The sequence below is a fragment of the Camellia sinensis genome, chromosome 10, assembly GCF_055761805.1.
Source record: "Camellia sinensis isolate YWXY chromosome 10, ASM5576180v1, whole genome shotgun sequence".
NCBI classification, from domain to species: domain Eukaryota; kingdom Viridiplantae; phylum Streptophyta; class Magnoliopsida; order Ericales; family Theaceae; genus Camellia; species Camellia sinensis.
In genome coordinates, this window is record NC_138970.1 from 64,245,160 (window position 1) to 64,259,154 (window position 13,995).

Below are 13,995 nucleotides of genomic sequence, written 5' to 3' on the forward strand. Positions count from 1 at the left end.
AGGAAAACATGATTGACCCAAACCTACTGACAAACAGCATAAACAATACAAGAAAAACACGCAAGAAAACCAAGTGAACACCAGCCTAAAAATAAACCTCCATCTTAACAAAGAATCAGTGTGATTGTAACTTAATTTACCACGATGAGTACATAACAAAATACGAGAAGTTCTAACCAACTTTAATTTGACAATTTGGTAGCCCAGCACCACCACAACGGCCCATTGCCTAATGCCACAATAGTTCATAACCAACACCAATTTTGATCGTAACTTGTGTATGGTACATATGGCACCTTGTTTAAGAGCAATGAAGAACAAGATGAATAATATATAGTAGTCTCGAAATTTGTTAAAAAAGATTGGCTCAAAAGACAGTTTCAAATATAGGCTCGTTGAACCACCACATTACAGTGTAAACATCAAATAGCCACTGTATTAACAAGCTTTGGAAACCTAAACATCCATGTAAATGAGCCAACTCGGAATTCAGATTTACATAAAAATTTGTGTGCAACTTTATGGTATTCCACAACAAGACAAGTAAACTTTCCAGGTATGGAACTCTGTTGCTAAATGCTGTTTCTCAGCTACTGGAAGTAAAACTGGTCTGAGCTTTGTCAGCATTAGACTTGAGTTGCTTGTACAACTTTGTTCCCGAAAATGCTTTTAAGCTTTCTTGTAGCTATGTCTGGGCAATTAGCTTCTTTTCACGGTGTATCAGGACAGCAACCTTTGCTTTTCTTAACATTTGTTCTCTCTTCTTAACCTGCACATAAAGAGAGCGAAATCAATTTTCCAGATACACCAACTTTATTCTTATTAATTGTTTGTTTCCTTTTTCCTTTTTTTCTTTATCCTAATCTTTTTCCTTGTATGCTTGGAGTTCTTCAAAGCTGCAAGTTTCTATAGGCTTGCAACTCCATAACACCATAATGTAAAATCTACTTGGGTAAATTCAAAGCATTGCCAAAGCTCTAATATTCCGATCTCCCAGGGATAGAACTTAGAAACTAACAATCATTAAGATCTATGGACAGCTTACATGTTTATGAGCACAAGGGTCATCCAAATAATAAAAATTGACTACCATAATGGTGTTCTATTGTTCTAGATGAATGCACTGTTAAGGACAAGGGGAAAGCCAAAATGGACATAGAATGAATTCACAAGATATCCATTAAACTATAATAAAACAAGAGGACTCTTAAAATGGTTTATTGGTGATTATTTCACACATGAGATATAGGGTAGGTTTGGGAAGTGATCAATCCAAACGGTTGTCTTGTCAGTGGAAAAAGCATAACCCTTCAATGGGTTGCACCTATTTTGAATGGTTGTGATTGTTTACAAAAGGATATGAACGACTCCATTCATACTTTACCAATACAGGAGGTTTTGTGCATTTCAAAGCATTGATTCTACACCCAACCGCATCTTTTCTCTTGCATTCTTGTGTGATACCTAGTCTAAGGACAATGCCACCACAGTTTTTCATTCTCTTTCATCAACATTATCAAAGCAAGGCTTTAGACATTACAGTCTATGAAAAAATTCATTTCATCAAAGCGCACTTCAAATCTAGTTTGTGTGTTCTCCACAAGCCGACGTGAGCCAATCAAATATTGTAACGCCCCAAAAATAATGACAATAAAACAAGAGTAATAATTATTTAACAACATATTCCGAGAGTGAAGTCCTTCCATTCATATACTTCAAAGGTACAAAAGAGTAACACATGCATTTATACATTCATGAGTCCTAACCTTGAATCTATAACATGTGTCACAAGTAAGCAATATCAAAAATAAAAGTTAAACAAATAAAGTAATGCCTTATTGACTACAACTTTCTAAGACGATGCTTGGTTACAACAAAAGTTAATTTAAACTCAATAAAAATAAAGTCCTAGGCTTGTACAAAATAAGTACAATAATAACAAAAGAAGCTCTTGGCTCCAAGTTCTCCCAAGCCACTACCTTGGCGGAGGCATATCATCGGCACTTGAAAATGATTTTTCACATTGGATAAGCCAAAACCTAGTAGAGATATTCTAACACAATGTATGAGTTTTAACAAAGCCACAAGGTGAATGCATATGTAAATGCTCGTGCCCAAAGCATTTTACATCTCTTTCCAAAACCATGCAATGCCACGTTTATCTCACAATTATTGAAATAATTTTCCTTACAATAGAAAACATAGCAGTGGATACAAGCACTGAGAATCTCTAGGTACATGTCTGCAAGTAGGCTATACAAGCACTACCAATTGCCATTTTTTACCGGTACTAACTGGAAGGCTCGGCATCTAATCGCGTGGGTTTCTGGACTTTCACCAGGGATACACAAGCCAACAATAATACCACAACCACACCCCTTACGCAGATTCACCAAGGTATTCAATCCTTTTTCTCAAAACGATATACATTTTTAATGTATTAGATATGCAACAATACTCAATGGAAATGGATGAGAAATTAGTTTCAATTCTCCTAATTCTCATACAATTTTTACAACAATCATAGCTATCCTCTACCGATAGCCCAAAACAGATATCTCTAAACCGATAGATAATTTCTAATAAAGATAAACTTTCCAAAATTCCAAGATGGGAGTGATAATGCATATTCAACTCCACCACCACTATCATCATCATCCCAGTTCCATAAAACCCAACATTATTTCCATTTTCTCTTTACAAAATCAAATATTCACAATTTAGGGAAAATCCCCTTTTCTTTACAAATCCATTCTAAGGATAAAAATCTACCATTTTATCACAACTCAACCACATTTACAACCCACAATCATTTCCAAGAAATCATTTTGAAAACCCCTCTTTTGATTCCAAAACCAAAACCCTAGGTTTATTCAAAAATTCCCAGATCACAATATTGTTTAGAAAAGAAAATATCCATGTTAAAAACCATACAAAAGTGTGGAGAATCCCTACCTCAAAGCTAGAAGACGAGAGAGTGAAGAAACCTCGACAAAGCCAAAAACCAACTTTGTTCCAATTAAAATCAAGCTTTAGGTGAGCTCTAACTTTTTCTCAAACGGATTAGGGTGTAGAAACTAATAGATTGAAAGTATTTGGAGGTTGAATATGAGTTTTAGAGAGAAAAGGTCTAGATTTAGGGTTTTTTAAATATTTAGAGAGAGCTATGAAAAAGCAATCCAAAAAGTTGCTTTTACAAACCGAAATACACGCAGACCGCTCGAATGACCAAAACACCACTTGAGCGACCAGGCATAATATGTGAGACCGCTTGACCGAACAAAGTTATCGCTCGAGCGAACAAAGTTACTGCTCGAGCATACTGACACAAACGAAGACATGGCTCAAGCGCAATAAAAACCGCTCGAGCGCACAATGCACCCCTCCTAATAGTTTAGACTTGCAAAAGTTCGCTCGAGCGCAAGAAAGACCATTTGACCTAAAAACATCACCCTCCTAGTACTTTTGCAAGCCTGCAAGAGTACTGAGAGCTCTCAAAGACCGCTCGATCGACAAACGAACCACTCGAGCAAACTGACCAAAATCTGGGCAAAGACTATTTTGAAAAACAGACTCCCAACTTGTTCCAAACGCAACAATGACATCCAAATAACCAAACTCAATCAAAAATAGGATGTATAAGGGTAAGAACAACCATTTAAGTTAAGAAATCCCAGATCCAAAACAATAAACGGGTCGGGTCTAAACCAAAATCGTTATAAATATAAACATCACCAAGTACATAGTGATAGTGTTTCATTTGGGCAACAGCAACTAATAGTTGATTAAGTTTGAATAACCAGAGGTGGAGGTTTGACACAAACCGTTGACTAAAGAAACTCAAAGCATCACCGAGCTCATTGACATTACTAAATCTAGATTTGGGTTTCACTAGCAATGATCTAGGATTAGAAGTGTCTCTCTTCTAGTAGTATTAGTAGTACAACTAGTAATACCAATACATCACTGAGGATGAAACAAAATTATGTTGTTCAAGGAGAAGAGAATAGAAGAACCTGTTGGGATGTAATGATGCTGAATTAAACTTTGACTCTTGGCTTGTAGGAAAAACAAACAACGAAGACCAAGCTCCTACAACTGCAAATACCTCAGAAATTTCTGGATTCAACAAGAAATTGTTCCTGGTCCAAGATTATACAGCCTTTACAACTCCATCAAGGATCCGACTAATCTCCCAAATTAGCACCCAACTGCTGTAACAAAATCTGTGCACCATTATCAGATTACGAGTGCAAATTAAAACAAGATCAATAAGTCAGAACCAGATCCTTAAGAGCTTTCACTTAAAGCTTTAGCTTTAGGTTTGCGAAGCATGCTGCATACTACTCAAGCTCAAATTAATAAAAAAAAAAAAAATTGTTTTATAATGATATTCGGGATAACCTGTGCCTAAAGGCACTTTCAACAATTTTTTTTGGTACCACACACTGGAGAACTCAATTAAAATAAATCAATTCAAAATGACAACAATTTCACTCCAATTTAAAACTTCATATATAAGAAGTTGAAATAGCAAATTAAGGTTTCGCAAACTTCTTAATTAAAATTTAAATAGCAAATTTTAGAAATAAAAATGTTATTGTGTTCAACGTAAGGAAAGATATCCACATCAAAACGACATATGTAGTAATGTTTTTAAATTAGTATCATAACTGGGCAAGCCTTTCACTTTAGCAAATTCCAATCCCTTCGAGAAATGGTAACTGAATATTTCGGTAGCAAAGAATAATCATCCTAACTTATTTAAAAGAATAAGAAGAAGAATAATCATCCAATTTAGAATGAAACAACCAACCACCATCAACACACATAGAGAAAAGCAACACAACCCCAACTTTCACATGCGGATCAATCACTTGCAACAAGCTCACTCCAACGCTTGAATTCGTTTTAAAAAATCAGCTAAACGAAATCATAACAGGAAAAATAACATCAAAATACTTATGAGAAACGGGAAAACCAATAACTATAAATTAAGAGGACTTGAACATAATAAAATTCCAACATAAATCTTCTTGATAAAAAGCACCAGTGTGTCTCTCAATTTACCAACAATTATCACATTCACACTTTTTTCATGATCAAAATACATTTGATTCCTCATAGAAGGTTAAAGAAAAAAACCATTAAAAATATCAATTTTATCATATAAAACAAAAGGGTCACTCTTGAGAAAATCCAAACAGACTATTGGCAACAAAAATTAAAAGTCAAAACAAACTTCAAAACAATTTGCCTCAAGTTGTAATGGAGTATTTCAGAACTAAACAGGAAAAGCAATATAAAGTCCTGGCAGAGTAAACAATGAACCGCTATCAGATTTACAATCACAACTTATCAGTGATGAGACTGTTCAAATATTTAAAATCTAAGATCTTACATAATCATTAGTAGTATATTATCTACTCATTTCTCACTTATCCCATTAAAAGAATAAGCTTAGAAATTACGAACACATTTAAACCAATTTAAAAATACATGAGATCCATGGAAATCAAATCCACCACCACCATACTGTGCCCTTGGATCAATTAACAACACTAATATTATGAAGTATTAAGTGATTTGCAATCTTGAATCATCCTAATGTTTTAATTGTTAAAAATCATACTAGTACTTTAATTGTTAAAAGATTAAAATAAATAAAAATGCTTCAAAAACCATACCAGTTGATAAGAATTTAATTCAAGAACCATCTTGGGACTAAAAAAACTGAGATGTAAACATTTTGAAGGTTGTTGAACATCTTTCAAAAAGGGGCAATTACACCCCAGTGTAATTGTAAAAAAAAAAATTACACAGGTGAAAATTTTTATGATTTTAATTTTTAATATTTATAAAGTTTATCACTAACCAAACCAAACCAAACCAAACCAAGCCTTAAGTCCCATCAAATGGGGTCGGCTACATGAATCCTTCTTCTCCACGCGGCCCTATCAAAGGCCATTTCATTAGTCAAATTAAGTACATTCATATCTCTATTTATAACGCTAGTCAACGTTAATCTAGGCCTACCCCGTCCCCTAACACTTCCATCTACCGTTACAGCATCGCATCTCTTCACTACTGCCTCTGTTGGTCTCCGTTGAATATGACCAAACCATCTCAAACGATTCTCTCTCAACTTATCTTCTATCGGTGCTACTCCTACCCATTCCCGAATACACTCATTCCTAATCCTGTCCTGTCTAGTCTTACCACACATCCACCTTAGCATCCTCATCTCAGCCACACTCATCTTATCTACATGTTTCTTGGTTGCCCAACACTCCGTCCCATACAACATAGCTGGTCTAATAGCCGTTCTATAAAACTTACCTTTTAGTCTAGTGGGTATTCGTTTATCACACAATACCCCAGACGCACTTCTCCACTTACACCATCCCGCCTTAATCCTATGGGCCACATCTGCATCTATAAAGTTTATCACTAATTTGTAATTATTTTTTATCAATAGAATAGCAAGGTATGAACCTGATAAAATGAATCAAACCAATAAAGTGAATCAAACCAATATAATCCAAAACAAGAACAAAAAAAGAACATTATTGAATCAACCTCAAAATAGGATAAAAAATTATAGGTTATCAGGCATGAAAGTAAAAGCAAGGGAATTCCAAAAGCAAAATAGTTTTTGAAGAACAATTACTAACGGAATCCAAATTAAAAAAAAAAATAAAAAATACAATTGAGGCTAGCTTTGGTACTAAATCACAGCAACATGAATAAAAGACACGGTGCTTTCATGGACACACAAAGCTAATCATCCTAATATAGACGACCTTAATAGACTCACAATACATCATCATCATCATCAACAATGTAGATGTTCATACTCTGCAGATTGAGGAAGTCTTACCACTCTCTTCCTTTGGAAGTACGTTTTCATCTTAATCAACCACCAATCTTTTAAACAATCATTTTCATAAAAATTAATAATAATAACTTGAAAGGAAATTCTAGTAAGTATACTACTAAAAAAGGCACATCGTAAGAAAGTTAGGATTTTTCTTTTTAAAGTTATGCTATGTTGATTTGTGGTAAAAGTTACGCATAGTGAATTTATGGTGTGCACCCTAAAGTGAAAGTTATACTTTTGTGGGGAGAAAAGTTGTGCCATTTTATGAGTTATGTTACAAAATTTTGTAGTAGTGTCATGAAAGACATACCATATGCACTTTTTTACATAGCATCTCCCTAATTTGAAACTTATGAAATACTTTAGAAAGGATTTTAATTTGAGAGTACTTTAGGAAGGTTCTTACTGTTTTCTTAAATTATGACCAATTCAATTGAGCGTTGTTGATCATTATGACCTTTTTCCATTATGACCTTTTTCCATCATGATTGAACCCATTGAGTTAAATCCGAACTATTGAATGGTAATGTTTCATATAGTAAGCTATAGTAAAGCATCAAATTGAAGCATTGTTTCCACAGCAGTTTACCAAAAATTAAGGAACCTCTATTCACAACAATGAAGGCATATTAACTCACTTCAATTGTTAGAAATAGTATACAAAAAATTACAAATTATTGGTTTTCTTTAAAGAACTATCAAAAAATTATAAACCTTAAACCTTTGTGGCACATATACATATAGACAAAAGAAAAATTAAATGCACAAACGTACAGTCAAAATCATACTAAAAACAAACAGATCTCTACAACGTTCATAACAATGAAAAGGAAAAAAGCTTAATCGCAATATTTATCCGACTTCAACCCAAAAAAGTTTGCCATTAGTAAGGGTCATTGGTAATTAGCAACCAAAATTGATGTACAATGTATAGCAATCTACTAGAAAAAGCAAGAAGATAAATTGCAAACCCAAAACTTGCAATCTGATAGCATCATGGCAAACCCCAAAAAACACAATGAAACAGGATTTGTGTTGATCAAACAAGGAGATAGATACTTTGCAATCTAATAGTATACCCAAAATTCTCAATCTAATAGAATTATCCCAAAACTCACAAAAAATATATATATAATTAAAACTAAAAAGAAAAGCAATCAATGCCATCAATGGACACAATAGCTCTAAAAAAAAACTTCAAGTACCATCAACACCATCTAGTTGTAGACCTTAAGTACCATGAACAATAACCTAGAATAAATAAATAAATAAATAACTAAAAAAGAGAGAGGAAAGAGTAAAATCCCTTAATTGAACAATAACCAAATAACAAAGAATTAGTAACCAAAATAATAACCCCACATATGTCAGTATCCACTATCTAACAAAAATGTGCCAAAGATATTCTCATAGACCCAGTAAACATAGCTAGGTGAATGGATGCAAAAACAGGAAAGAATGAGCAAAAGAATCAATAAATAGCATGAAAACCAGGTGTGCTTACTCGATGGATGTTGCTCCTCTATGACCTAAGCTAAAAGAATCAAACAATGATAGGTTTTTATACCTACAAAGTACAAACAATGATATCAAAAACCCAAAAATCAGTGACCTGCAGCAAAAAAAAAAAATTAAATATCATAAAATAATTCAGAAGAAATCCAAAACTATGACCTTGAATTCAAACTTTGATTTCAATTTGTGACCTCTATCTTGACCCAGCTTCACCATTATACGAATCAAAGAACCAAGGGATTCTACAAAATTGTAAGAAATCTATGGTGGTGCGTTTTAGCCTATGGTGGCGGAGCAAGGTGGTGCTCCGGCAAGAAAAATGATGGGTTTTGGGTGTGATGAGATTCGTGGTGGTTGATTAGCAGTGGTAGATTGAAAATTTGGGGCTTCGAATAAGTGGATTCGAGTGGTTGTTGACATGTGGTTGGTTGTTGAAAGCAATCACAGAGTGAAATGGGTAAGACATTGGAGGGTTTGAAAGCGAAGAACGAACTGGGTCTAATCCAAAACCTACTGATTATTGAACCATAAAAGAGAATGGAGGAAGAAGTGTGTGAGAGAAGCAGAGAGTGAGACTGAGGGAATGATGCACAGTATAAGAAGGTCAAGGAAGACTAAATTCAAAGGAGCAATGATATTTAGACATTGGCATGATTTCATAGAGAAACTAATAGGAATTTTATATAATTATGTTTCTAGTATTATTAGATTATTATTTGATGATTATTTTTATGTTTTGTAGGTTTTTTAGGTCAAGGGTATTTTGGTAATTTGCATTATTGTTGTCATGGGCTGTAGGGGTCGCTCATGGGTCGTCTTGTGGGTCAAGTTATTTAATTGGGCTTTATTTATATTTCTTATTTAGTCTAAAATTAGTTTTAGAAGTAAAAGATATTATAATAGTTTCCTTTTTTGGTTATAGTTAGTTTAGGAAATCTCTTAATTCTATATAAAGTCATGTAATGCTTATAATTCAATAGAGTTGATATTTTATAAAAAGTTGAGAGCTTTGAAGCTTCTTTATGGGTTGTGTGATGCAATCAAATCCTAGGTGTGATACCTAAAGAATTTTAGGAGTGATTCCTAGATCTATCTTCTTCTCCTCCTTTCTTCTTCTTTTCTATTTTAGTTTACTATTCACGAGTTACTGTTCACAGCCTCATAACAGCCCCTAAACATTCCTAAAATCCCATCTTTTCATGCTTAAACTTTTACCTATTTATTACCCTAAACAAACCATACTTGTTCTCTATATTCTTATTGCAATTGCAGCCATAAAATCCAATTAAAATCAGCCCCAAAAGTCTAAATTTGCTGCCATCCCTAATTGTCCTGCATCAGAGAAGGTGTGTTTGAAATTTGACATTCAAATGAGAGAGCTGGACAGAAAGGGATGGGCTGGAAGAAGAAACAAAAGGAGAAATGTATCCTCCACTGTAGGATGTATGCCAAACAAACAATCTCAACCATGAAAAAACAATTTGTTTTTTAGACGTTTTTAGACCATTAGATTGTGTTAATCCTAACCATTCAAAGTGACATCTAGGACAAAACTGTAGTACATTTTCAAAAAGCTAGATGCTTTATTATATAGATAATTGTGATAGACTCAAGAGCCAAAAGACATAAACTACTTCAAATGAAACCAAGTCTACATGATCATTCTCTATCCACTTAATTTTAACCAATGTTTTCAAAAGTCAAATCCTTCCACACGTTCATCCTAGTGTAAGAGAAGAGCCATACTTAATCCCAACAGTGAAATCACCGGTAAACCAAATGATGCATGTTTTCTTTCTAGCATAAGAAATATTTCAATACTTGATCAAGTCAACTACCAGTACATGACCTTCAATTGGAGCAAACCATGTATGAACTTTTGATAGTCATTTTAGTCAACACAAGAATATATAGTGTACTAATAAATAACAAAAAAATAATATAAAGAAAATATATAATTTTTGAATAGCTTACAATAAAAGGAACAATTGTCAATTCAACAAGTATTTGCTCTTGCCATTGAATTATGTCAGCACCACTTCTTGTGAATGAAGTTGCTTGGTACTGTGGCGATATGGACTTTCAAAGGAAGGGAATCAAAATTGTCACAGAGAGAGAGAGAGAGAGAGAGAGAGAGAGAGAATTAGGAGGCATTATACACAAGATATAAATAAATAGAAATTATGAAAACATGCTGCGAAGTCACGTAGCAACAAGTCCAAAATAGTTGATGGAGATGCATAGGCCCATGTCAATCCATAACACACACACCAAAAAAAAAAGAAAAAAAAAAAAGAGCTTCACTTAATAATATATAATTTAATATGTGTGTAGCTTTACCTGCATAGCTAAAGAAATTTACTCAATATCATGCATTCCATGGCTATCTTTTGGCATGAACTTCTTTATCACTTCTCGGAGAGTAGGATCTTGTCCTTTAGTTGACAATATATCTACAATCAAGGAAGAATTGGATGCATCTACCGAAACCCTTTGAACCATTTCCTCAACAAGTATTAATGCCTCATAGCACTTGTGTTGTCCAATAAATCCTCGGATAATAGTGTTGTAAGTGACATCATTTGGAAAACAACCATTATGTTCCATTTTAACAAACAACTTTGTAGCTTCATTTAGTAGGCCTTCTTCACAAAGGCCTTGTATCATCATAGTGTATGTCTTAACATTAGGATCTAATCCCTTGGAAGCAAGGCTATTGAAAAGAGCCCTTGCAGTATCAAGCTTTTTATCCTTGCAGAATGCATCAATGAGAATATTGTACATAACAACATTAAGATCTAAACCATTCCTTTCCATCATGTGGAATAATGACAATGCTTCAGAAATATGCCCATTTTTGCACAACCCATCCAATAAGATACCATAAGTTTGAGAATTTGGATTTACGCCTACAGCTTGCATATCATTGAAAAGTTTTTGAGCAGCTCCACATCTACCTGTTTGAAACAAACCCCATAACATAGCGTTGAAAGTTCCATTGTTAGGTTTCAACCCCCTTCGAGGCAACGCTCGAAAAAGATGCATGGCCTCATCTATTTTCATTTTCTTGCAATATCCATTGATTAGAATGGTATAGCTAAAATCATCAGGGTGAAGGCCCCTATCCACCATGGTATTGAACACTCTGATTGCTTCATCCATTTGGCCTTGAAAACAATATCCATCCATTAGAGCATTGTATGTGACTACATCAGGATCCACACCTCTTTGTGTCATGACTTCAAGTACCCCCTCTGCCTCTTTCATCTTCCCTTCCTTAGTGCATGCATCCAACAACACACTATACGTAAGAACATTTGGAGCAATACCACTATCCAACATTTCTCTGAACATTTCAGTAGCCTCCTTCCACTGGCCAAAATTACATAGGCCATGAATCAAAGAAGTATAAGTGACAACATCTGGGAAAATACCCTTTTCATGCATTTTAGAAAAGAGTTTCGTAGCATCATCCACCATTCTATCCTTGCAAAGACTATCAATGATCGTGTTATACACTACAGTGTCAGGTTTACAGCTTCCCTCTTCCGTTATCCTAAGCAAACTAACAGCCCTAATAGTGTTCCCCGTTCTGCAGAGCCCATTAACAATGGTTCCATACATAACCACGTCGGGTTCAATTTCTCTCGTTCTCATTAATTTCTTAAATAACTCTACAGCTTCAGGGGTTTTATCGTCCAAAATAAGTCCATTTAACAAAGTGTTGAAGGTAGTTACATTGGGTGTATAACCACGTTTGAAGAGGGTACCCAAAAGAGAGAATCCAAAATCGACTTGATTCAGGCGGCAATAACAGTTAATAGCAATGCTGAAGGTGTAGATATCGACCTGAATGCCTAGAAAATGCAATTTCCCAATAAGACGAAGTGCGATGTCGTAATGACCCATTTTCAAAATAGGTCGTAAAGCTTTAGTGCATTGAGAAATGGGGGGCAAAGGTCGCATTTGGATCATGCCATTGAACGAATTTACAGCGTCTTGAAGATCATTGCATCGAACAGGAGGAGAACTAGGGCTTCGGGTAGTAGAGAGAGAACGAAACAGAGGAAATAAGAATGAAGAGGGATGATTAATTAGAGAGGGAAATATTGTACCTTTTTGACAATTATGATCAGCAATTCTTCTTCTTCCTCTTCGTCCAATAATGGAAGGAGCAGATACTCTTCTTGACATCTTCTTCAAGCTGTGTGGGAGTGAGAGGGAGAGACTGTGTGTGTGTGTGTGTGTGTGTGTGTGAGAGAGAGAGAGAGAGGAGTTGTAGACAGAATATTTATAAATTCTTCAAAAAAATGTGTATCTTTAATTATTAAAATTGATACCTTTTATTTTTAATTTGAAATTGCCTTTGAAAGCATACATTAATTTGCATTTTTTCCAAACAAAATTGGAGAAAATTAATAAAAAATAATAAATTTGACTTTTATAATAAAATAAATGTTATGTTTTAGTTTTATCAATTAAATTCATAATTCCATAATTTATTTTTAATCTAAATGATTTGTATATTGAGAAAATTGTTGAAAAATCCAAAGTAAGAAGGGTATAAGTTGTTGGATCCAGTGGATTTTTTTATTAGTGAGAGATCTACCATTTGTCAAATAGTTTGGTGAGAAGTCATTTCTTTGATTTTGGAAGACATTTTGTTTTCAATTTACCCTCAATTTATCTGTTGACTTTTCGTTAACTATCTGTTCAAATTTTTTTCTATTTATTCAATTTTTTATCTATCTGTTCAAAAAAAAAAATTTATCTGTTGAACTTTTTTAACCTATATGTTGAATTTTTATAATTTATTTTTTCTATTTGTTTAAATTTATACCATTTTAAACTCTCTTTCTGTTTGTGTCTCTCTTTTCTCTCTCTATCTGTTTCTCTTCTTATCTCTCTTTTCTCTTTCTTTATCTGTTGAAAAAATTTATATTCAATTTTTTTTTCTACTTGTTGAAATACCAAGTCAAACAAAAGTCTGTCTATTTAACTAAATCTTTCTTTTCTCTCTCGCCCTCCATCTATTGCAATCTGTTTTATCGCCACCATCGTCAAGAAAAAAAAAAATCTCAGATTTTTTCATCATCATCAACAATAACAACAACATCACAAATTCGAGCTCAAATGTAATATATATATATATATATATATAATGCATATATATTCAATAATATATATATAATCCTCTTGTATTCATTGTGCGCATTATTGGCCAACATAGAGTTTGTCTCTGTCTCCACTAAGTACCGTAGAGATCTAACTCTGCAATTGTACATTGCGTTCAGGATTTTGAGTTTGCCTTTCGATTTATTGTAGAGTGTTGCCGCGAGAACGTCGAGGTCACGGCCTGTGAAACTTTCATAGTGGAAGAACGATTCGCCGATCTCGAATTCAAGCCCTTTCTTGGCTAAACCATTGTCGACGATTATGACTCTAGTTTTCTTTAGCTATAACGGCAGCGATGGTTCGAACGGTAGTGAGTTGGTCAAGAAAAGAGAGAGGGGAAACAACAACAGAGAGAGAGAGAGAGAGAAGAGAGAGGATTTGGTTGTGTTTTGGTGTAGATCTGGTAGAGAGAAGCAGAACCAGAG

General features: G+C 34.2%; 1 protein-coding gene across 11 annotated transcripts; it reads right to left on the bottom strand.

The window, feature by feature from the left end:
- Positions 1 to 297: 297 nt before the first annotated feature.
- On the bottom strand, positions 298 to 12,662 carry LOC114277664 (uncharacterized). Of its 11 annotated transcripts, none has more exons than XM_082891535.1 (5): positions 12,511 to 12,662; positions 10,736 to 12,252; positions 8,385 to 8,447; positions 4,017 to 4,226; positions 298 to 769 (listed from the first exon to the last, which is right to left on the bottom strand). In XM_082891535.1, the coding sequence occupies exons 1-2, from the start codon at positions 12,587 to 12,589 to the stop codon at positions 10,754 to 10,756; spliced, it is 1,578 nt and encodes a 525-aa protein (XP_082747661.1). In that variant the 5' UTR covers positions 12,590 to 12,662; the 3' UTR covers positions 298 to 769; positions 4,017 to 4,226; positions 8,385 to 8,447; positions 10,736 to 10,753. The 11 variants fall into 11 exon arrangements, 10 of the variants coding, with proteins under 10 accessions (XP_082747661.1, XP_028075379.2, XP_028075380.2 ...); XM_028219578.2 differs by adding an exon at positions 10,370 to 10,474 and having other exon boundaries at positions 10,736 to 12,662; XR_014342091.1 differs by lacking the exon at positions 10,736 to 12,252 and having other exon boundaries at positions 12,511 to 12,580.
- Positions 12,663 to 13,995: the final 1,333 nt, after the last annotated feature.

What these genes read in the sequence shown, in the direction of transcription:
- LOC114277664 (XM_028219584.2), bottom strand. Translation starts at nt 12,589, where the DNA reads ATGTCAAGAAGAGTATCTGCTCCTTCCATTATTGGACGAAGAGGAAGA.